Genomic DNA, 9,419 nt, shown 5'->3' with positions numbered 1-9,419 from the left:
ATTACTGAAAACTAGCCGTGTTTTGGCCACCAGAATCCGGCTTGTGCCTGGCTTGCCGGCCATGAAAATTCTGACCAGCAAAACCTATCTTCATTGGGAAACTTGTTAGTCTGTCTGCCTAGGGAAATATATGGCAGAACGAGACCGGGAACCTATCTCCCGCAAATCAGTGGGTATCATTCAACAGTCAGTCTCTTGCCGTCCGCGACGCAATAGCTGACCAAAATAGCCGACCAGCCAAGCATTATTGCCCCGAACTTAAACCGTCCGCCTAGGGAAGCATTATAGTCCCGACCAGCAAATCAGTAGTAAGGGCATCTTCCGCGACGACCTGCAAATTTTGTCCCTCTTTCTTCGACGGACAGGGGACCGGTCCGCAGATATGAATGTAGGAGACTGCCATCCAACACTGTCCGCATACATTTCAAATACTTTTGCAACAAATCAGGTGAAATTCATGCAAACACGGCCGGATTCCATGTTAACATGAAGGAATTCATACAAACACGACGTCTTTTCATTAGATTTCGAACATTTGGAGCAAACAAAAACTGACCCGACCCTAAACCTACCATATGGCATCGGCGTTCGGCGTCCAAGCCTTTGTAGTTCTTCATCCGCCATCTTCATGACCACGAGCGATAAGATAGATGAAGTGAAGTTACGGTCTCCGGCGAGGAAGTGTAGAACACGGGAGACGGACTGACTGACATGGGACACAAAGCCCTGCCACCTCCCGTACACTACTCATCCTCGAAGGAGTCTGTGCCTTGTCCGTTGCTGGTGGACGTGAGGTCCACGATCAAAATGATGACATCTGCGCTATCGCCGTCCCTCCAATGGGCCGCCGGATAGTTCGTTGGTGGCGCGTAGGAGACGTAGGTAGCATTGTTCTCCTCCACGATCGTGTGAAGCTGCGCCTCGGCGGCGGCCGCTTTCCTAGCAAGTAGTGGCTTGAGCGCGGACGGTATTCTAGATGGCACACTGCTCTACGACCAAGTTGGGGTTCACCCCAGCCATGGCCGCCACGGACTCCTCGCTCATGCGCTCGCCATATATCTGGCCGTCCTGCGCCTGCTGAAACGTCGACAAAGGCGCTGGTGCGGGCTGTACCTCCACCATGGCGGCATTGGAGTATGCCTACGCCTGCTCCATGGTGAAGCCGATGTGCAAAGACGCGGTACCCAGGGCGGTGTCATCAGAGCCCGTTTCCATCGTGTGGACGTCATCGTCGGAGACCTCGGGTGAGCTGGCCGGCAATCCGGCCTTGATCCGCCTCGCACGGCGATTATGCCAGGCAGCGGCAAGGGCGGCCATCTCGTGCTTCATCTCCATGGAAAGACTCTCCCACAGAGCTTCGTTGCTTGCAGTCATGACGGATGCAGTGCAAAAGAGGAAGATGGGGAGCGGCTTGTGTTGTGGCATGAAGTTAGCAGAGTGTGGCCACCTTTAAATAGCTTATTCCAATGAGGCTAGGTATCCGGGAGCGTCAATGTGCGGCACCGGAGTAGTTTCTCCGCCGGCGAGCCCGCTTAATGGCTGCACACGGACGGACGGGGCGTCGAACAAGAGTGGTAGATATCTGTCCCGTCCCATCCAGTAACGTGTCTATTGCACTGAACAAGCGCGGACACCGAAGAGGCGTCACAGACAACGCCCTCGGCTAGCACGCCGCTTCAATGGCGGCGCCAGTGAGAGGTCGCATCCGCCCTGAGCCGTCTTCAATGTGCAGCGGCGCGCTCTAAAGCGGCATGAATGCAGGAAGTTGGCGCCGGGCGGGAACGCGGAGGGCGAGGGATGAGGGGGTTGGGTGGGCTACGACAGTAATAAGCTGGCGTGGTTGCTGTACGGACGCCCGCGAAGCCCCTTTTGCCCCCCATATTTGTCTCTAGTTTATGAAAGAAAACAGGTCCAGACCGCCCTACGGACTGATACAAATCCGTGTTGGTTGGCTTTCGCGGTCCAAACAGTACAGTCTGGATATGTGCGGGCTGTTTGAGAATGGCCGTTGGGATGCCCTAAGTTCACCCTGACTTGTGACTTGGGGATGCTACCTGCCGCGGCAAGACAGAAGTACCTGAAGAAAATGACCAGATGGCATTTGTTTTCTTTGTTTATGAGATAGCTTACAATTCATGCCGAATGGTTACCAGATACCATCCTGCTCTCTACTTTCTCACCTCTTACAACACATCTCTAGCAGATCTCCAAAGGCTATATTTGAGGAAAAATTTATGGTCTGGGAATTAAGATCCAGCTAGAAGATTCCAAAAGCATTAATCCCTCAAAAATAGCTTTTCATTCTCCAAGCCTTCAGTTCTCTTTGGCCAATTTTTTTCTCTAGAAGGAAGCATTCTCATTGAAAATGGGGAGACTACTCCCCTCCGGCATTCATTGGCCTAGGAGTGGCTATAAAACCCATCGCCGCACCGAAACCCTAGACCACCCCCACCATTCACCCATTTTTCCAACCACCACCCACGATTCGAGCCGCCGCCACCACCGCCTTCCTCAACCTCGATGCCACGACTACCGTTTGTGCTCCGCCGCCTCCCCGAGCTCCCGAGGCCACATCCTCGATGGTGCCACTGCTCCCTGCATGGACCAGAGTGCCCCTCTCGCCCCTTCTCATCTTCATAGACCCCGACACCTACTCCTTCCGAGCTCCATTGCCACCTCCCAGTCGCAGCTTCGAGCCACTGCGCCAGCACCCCGAGCTTAGCCTCCAATGTCACAGCCACCGCCGAAGTACCGCGACATCCGGCACCGGCCATGACTCAAGTTTGTGCCATAGATCCGTAATACAGACACGATGCGAGTGTGCCATACTTTCCACCTTGCACGAGGCGGCACACACCTACAACGTGTTATGGGCGCTGGACAGAGTAGCTTTGATAGAGGTGGCCGCCCAGTCGTTGGCGTTGTGGACCATGCACAACAAAGCATTCCTTGAGGTTATAGTTTTTAAACACCCGGTTGACCTCATTTATAAAAGTATGGTCTTAATACAGCTTTAGAAACCTTTGGGGAGATGCCAGCATAGTGCGCGCCTTGACGCGTTTATCAACAACATCTGTTCCAAGTGTACTCAACTCCATGGGACATCGAGGATTGACAACACAAGCGAGGGGGCTTTTGTCCTCGTTTGCCCGCGGTGCATTGCCGACCTACGATCACTAGATTTCGTTAACATAGGGTCTTCCGCGCTGTGTCACGTGATGGGTCATTGTTGGCCTTGTATCGGACTTCATTTTCCATTAATTATCGTACTCGATGTGTCATGCAACTTCATTTTTTATGTCTGGACGTGCTCCATCCAATGCTATTCACAAATAAATTCTTATCTGTCTGTTGGGAGGAGAGGGATTAGAGAGGGACCATGCATGTAGAGGAGAGAGGCTAGAGGAGGACCATGCATGTAGAGGAGAGAGGCTAGAGGATGACCACATAAGGACTTTTGGTTGGTCAGTTGCATGTCCAGAGTGCCGCATAGCTCCCTCAAGTTTGTCTCGGATTTATCAAAAAAAAAACAGACATCTGGATCACTTCACGGATAGATGAGGTTCTTGTTGAATGTCAAAAGTTAACAGAAATGATCCAGCCACCACAATCCAAATATATACTGGAGCTTTGAGAGTCTGCTTTGGAGATGCCTTAAACTTATTTAACCGCGAGAGAGGGAGCACTGGCAACAGTCGGTCTTGCCGTTTACTCTCTTCGTTTTTTACTTCCTTCGTTTCTTTTTAGTCTGCATATAAGATTTGATCAAAGTTAAACTTTGTTGGAAAAAAAATATCAACATATACAATACTAAAACTATATGGTATGAAAATTAGTTTCATGATGCTTCTAACAATATTGATTTTATATTGTGAATCTTAATATTTTTTTTATAAATTTAATCAAAGTTGACAAAGTTTGACTCTGACCAAATTTTATATACAGACTAAAAAGAAACGAAGAGAGTAAAAGACAACACGTGGAGGACAGGACAGAGCCCCAACAAGATTGCACCACCCTGCAGCCACGCGTTGCCAAACCCAAAAGGTACTGCGGGCGGCATCTTCGCCAGCCTCCGAAATCGAGCGATGCTGTCCGCGGCGCGGCACCGCCCGCCACGAGGCGTCACTCTCGCAGACCACCGAACTACCCTATCCCCCAAGCCCTCTCCTCCCTCTGATTCCCCGATGACTTGGACTGGGGGACGACCCCGACCACCCCGCCATCGTGCCCAAGCTGAAACTGATCGATCGGCGACGCCGTTTCGCTTCAGCTGGAGCTGGACGAACCTCATCCATCTGGACCTCAGTTGCAAAAACAACTGGGTGTGGCTGATGATAGAACCTGTGTTTGCGCGTCAAGTGTGTGAACCGGAGTCGCATCTCCTAGGCGTGCGACACGAGCTAGCTCGTCTCGTATAAATATACCCGTACCACGCTGAGCATCCAGCACCACCCACTAGTCCAGTAATCCAGCCACCTAAGCCTCCTCTTCCTCCTCAGTGCAGTTCCAGGGCTAATCCAAAAACACAGCCTACCAGCAAAAATGTGCTTCGAGTTCAGCTCGTGCTTCGGCGGCGAGCGGTCCAACCGCAACCGCAACGAGGCCGGCGAGCGGAACAACAACAGGAACGGCTACTACGGCGGCGCCGACCACAAGGCGCCGCAGACGACCTACCAGCAGCCGCCCGCCGCAGTCGACGAGGCCGACATCGAGGCGCCCAAGCTTCCGGCGTGGCACAACAAGGTTAGCGACCACGCCTACACGGCGCGCCTCCAAGAAGCTGCTGCTGATCACAGGAACAACGCCGCCACGGATTACCACCATTACCCAACTACCGCTCTCGGCAGGTACTAGCTAGGAGTACTTGTTAAAACTAGCTAGCATGAACAGTCCATCAATCTCTCCCTAGCCCGGAACATTGCCTGTTGCTACTGTCAGGTAGCTCTGTTTTTCCTCTGTTTTTTCCTTTCTCTTTGGATTTTCATCAGCGTTCTCACATGCTGAGGCCCAACGGCACCTGGAAATAGTGTGTGAGATCCAGGATCAAGGGGGTGTGGATTTTGAACAGAGCCTCCTCGAATATGTCGATGGATGTGCGGCACAAGGTGTAGCTCTAGCTCCAGGAAGCTTTTTATGAGTCTTCTCGTCTAGTTGCTTGCTTGTACTTTGGTTGTGACCGCTTTCTTCTTGTCTGATATAATCAAGCAAAAGAAAGCATTGTGAGATGTCAGATGACTCCAATTTCTTGCGTTTCTATGTGCATATCTGTTTTTTTAGAACGAAGACGCTAGGAGCGTCTTGCTTTAAATTAATAAAGCCCTCATCGGAACAGGCAGAGTGTCAAGTCGCACGGTCAAACATTACAGGGACAGGGACAAAAGCCGTGGGTATATCTACTTAATGAAGCATAAGTCTGAAACATTTGAAAAGTTCAAAGAATTTCAGAATGAAATTGAAAATCATCGTAACAAGAAAATAAAGTTTCCACGATCTGATCGTGGAGGAGAATATTTGAGTTACGAGTTTTGTCTATATTTGAAATAATGCGGACTAGTTTCGCAACTCACGTCACCCGGAACACCACAGCGTAATGGTGTCCGAACGTCGTAATCGTACTTTAATAGATATGGTGCGATCTATGATGTCTCTTACAGATTTACCGTTATCATTTTGGGGTCATGCTTTAGAGACGGTCGCATTCACGTTAAATAGGGCACCATCGAAATCCGTGGAGACGACACCTTATGAACTGTGGTTTGGCAAGAAACCAAAATTGTCGTTTATGAAAGTTTGGGCTGCGATGCTTATGTGAAAAAGCTTCAACCTGATAAGCTCGAACCCATATCGGAGAAATGTGTCTTCATAGGATACCCAAAGGAAACTGTTGGGTACACCTCCTATCACAGATCCGAAGGCAAGACATTCGTTGCTAAGAATGGATCCTTTCTAGGGAAGGAGTTTCTCTCGAAAGAAGTGAGTGTGAGGAAAGTGGAACTTGATGAGGTAACTATACCTGCTCCTCTATTGGAAAGTAGTTCATCACAGAAACCGGTTTCTGTGACGCCTACACCAATTAGTGAGGAAGTTAATGATGATGATCATGGAACTTCAGATCAAGTTACTACTGGACCTCGTAGATCAACCAGAGTAAGATCCGCACCAGAGTGGTACGGTAATCCTGTTCTGAAAGTCATGCTACTAGATCATGATGAACCTACGAACTATGAAGAAGCGATGGTAAGCCTAGATTCCGCAAAATGGCTTGAGGCCATGAAATCTGAGATGGGATCCATGTATGAGAACAAAGTATGGACTTTGATTGACTTGCCTGATGATCGGCAAGCAATTGAGAATAAATGGATCTTCAAGAAGAAGACTGATGTTGACAGTAATGTTACTATCTATAAAGCTCGACTTGTTGCAAAATGTTTTCGACAAGTTCAAGGGATTGACTACGATGAGACCTTCTCACCAGTAGCTATGCTTAAGTCTGTCCGAATCATGTTAGCAAATGCCGCATTTTATGATTATGAAATTTGGCAAATGGATGTCAAAACTGCATTCCTGAATGGATTTTTGGAAGAAGAGTTGTATATGATGCAACCGGAAGGTTTTGTCGATCCAAAGGGAGCTAGCAAAGTGTGCAAGCTCCAATGATCCATTTATGGACTGGTGCAAGCCTTTCGGAGTTGGAATAAACGCTTTGATAGTGTGATCAAAGCATTTGTTTTTATACAGACTTTTGGAGAAGTCTGTATTTACAAGAAAGTGAGTGGGAGCTCTGTAGCATTTCTGATATTATATGTGGATGACATATTGCTGATTGGAAATAATATAGAATTTCTGGATAGCATAAAGGGATACTTGAATAAGAGTTTTTCAATGAAAGACCTCGGTGAAGCTGCTTACATATTGGGCATCAAGATCTATAGAGATAGATCAAGACGCTTAATTGGACTTTCACAAAGCACATACCTTGACAAAGTTTTGAAGAAGTTCAAAATGGATCAAGCAAAGAAAGGGTTCTTGCCTGTATTACAAGGTGTGAAGTTGAGTAAGACTCAATGCCCGACCACTGCAGAAGATAGAGAGAAAATGAAAGATGTTCCCTATGCTTCAGCCATAGGCTCTATCATGTATGCAATGCTGTGTACTAGACCTGATGTGTGCCTTGCTATAAGTCTAGCAGAAAGGTACCAAAGTAATTCAGGAGTGGATCACTGGACAACGGTCAAGAACATTCTGAAATACCTAAAAAGGACTAAGGATATGTTTCTCGTTTATGGAGGTGACAAAGAGCTCATCGTAAACAGTTATGTTGATGCAAGCTTTGACACTGATCCGGATGATTCTAAATCACAAACCGGATACGTCTTTACATTGAACGGTGGAGCTGTCAGTTGGTGCAGTTCTAAACAAAGCGTTGTAACGGGATCTACATGTGAAGCGGAGTACATAGCTGCTTCGGAAGCAGCAAATGAAGGAGTCTGGATGAAGGAGTTCATATCCGATCTAGGTGTCATACCTAGTGCATCGGGTCCAATAAAAATCTTTTGTGACAATACTGGTGCAATTGCCTTGGCGAAGGAATCCAGATTTCACAAGAGAACCAAACACATCAAGAGATGCTTCAATTCCATCCGGGATTTAGTCCAGGTGGGAGACATAAAAATTTGCAAGATACATACGGATCTGAATGTTGCAGACCCGTTGACTAAGCCTCTTCCACGAGCAAAACATGATCATCACCAAGGCTTCATGGGTGTTTGAATCATTACTGTGTAATCTAGATTATTGACTCTAGTGCAAGTGGGAGACTGAAGGAAATATGCCCTAGAGGCAATAATAAAGTTATTATTTATTTCCTTATATCATGATAAATGTTTATTATTCATGCTAGAATTGTATTAACCGGAAACATAATACATATGTGAATACATAAACAAACAGATTGTCACTAGTATTCCTCTACTTGACTAGCCCATTGATCAAAGATGGTTATGTTTCCTGACCATAGACATGAGTTGTCATTTGATTAACGGGGTCACATCATTAGGAGAATGATGTGATTGACATGACCCATTCCGTTAGCTTAGCACCCGATCGTTTAGTATGTTGCTATTGCTTTCTTCATGACTTATACATGTTCCTATGACTATGAGATTATGCAACTCCCATTTACCGGAGGAACACTTTGTGTGCTACCAAACGTCACAACGTAACTGTGTGATTATAAAGGTGCTCTACAGGTGTCTCCAAAGGTACTTGTTGGGTTGGCGTATTTCGAGATTAGGATTTGTCACTCCGATTGTCGGAGAGGTATCTCTGGGCCCTCTCGGTAATGCACATCACTTAAGCCTTGCAAGCATTGCAACTAATGAGTTAGTTGCGGGATAATGTATTACAGAAGGAGTAAAGACACTTGCTGGTAACGAGATTGAACTAGGTATTGAGATACCGACGATCGAATCTCGGGCAAGTAACATACCGATGACAAAGGGAACAACGTATGTTGTTGTGCGGTTTGACCGATAAAGATCTTCATAGAATATGTGGGAGCCAATATGAGCATCCAGGTTCCGCTATTGGTTATTGACCGGGGACATGTCTTGGTCATGTCTACATAGTTCTCGAACCCGTAGGGTCCGCACGCTTAATGTTACGATGACAGTTATATTATGAGTTTATATGTTTTGATGTACCGAAGATTGTTCGGAGTCCCGGATGTGATCAAGGACATGACGAGGAGTCTCGAAATGGTCGATACATGAAGATTGATATATTGGAAGCCTATGTTTGGATGTCGGAACTGTTCCGGGCGAAATCGGGATTTTACCGGAGTACCGGGAGGTTACCGGAACCCCTTGGGAGCTTAATGGGCCTACATGGGCCTTAGTGCAAATAGAGGGAAGCAAGGGGAGTGTGGGGCGCCTCCCCAAGGCCCAAACCGGATTGGTTTAGGGCAAGGGGGGCCGGCCCCCTCTTTCCTTCTTCCCCTCCCTCTTTCCTTCTCCCGAATCCTATTCCAACTAGGAAAAGGGGGGAGTCCTACTCCCGGTGGGAGTAGGACTCCTCCTGGCGCGCCCTCTCCCTGGCCAGCCGCACCCCCCATGCTCCTTTATATACGGGGGCAGGGAGGCACCCCAGAGACACAACAATTGATCAAGTTGATCTTTTAGCCGTGTGCGGTGCCCCCCTCCACCATAGTCCACCTCGATAATACTGTAGCGGTGCTTAGGCGAAGCCCTGCGTCGGTAGAACATCAACATCGTCACCACGCCGTCGTGCTGACGAAACTTTCCCTCAACACTCGGCTGGATCGGAGTTCGAGGGACGTCATCGGGCTGAACGTGTGCTGAACTTGGAGGTGTCGTACGTTTGGTACTTGATCGGTCGGATCGTGAAGACATACGACT

General features: G+C 48.0%; 1 protein-coding gene across 1 annotated transcript; it reads left to right on the top strand.

Annotated features, from left to right (window-relative positions):
• Positions 1-1,204: 1,204 nt before the first annotated feature.
• LOC125547746 lies at positions 1,205-5,252 on the top strand. Its single transcript, XM_048711537.1, has one exon. It carries the CDS (start codon positions 4,546-4,548, stop codon positions 4,855-4,857), a length of 312 nt encoding a protein of 103 aa, XP_048567494.1. The 5' UTR covers positions 1,205-4,545; the 3' UTR covers positions 4,858-5,252.
• The last annotated feature ends 4,167 nt before the right edge of the window (positions 5,253-9,419 follow it).

The sequence above is a fragment of the Triticum urartu genome, chromosome 3 (assembly GCF_003073215.2).
Source record: "Triticum urartu cultivar G1812 chromosome 3, Tu2.1, whole genome shotgun sequence".
Classification (NCBI taxonomy): Eukaryota; Viridiplantae; Streptophyta; class Magnoliopsida; order Poales; family Poaceae; genus Triticum; species Triticum urartu.
Note: the sequence above shows the minus strand (reverse complement) of the source record. Positions and strands in the feature narration are given on the sequence as shown.

Coding starts and splice junctions, on each gene's coding strand:
- LOC125547746 (XM_048711537.1), top strand. CDS start 4,546: ATGTGCTTCGAGTTCAGCTCGTGCTTCGGCGGCGAGCGGTCCAACCGC.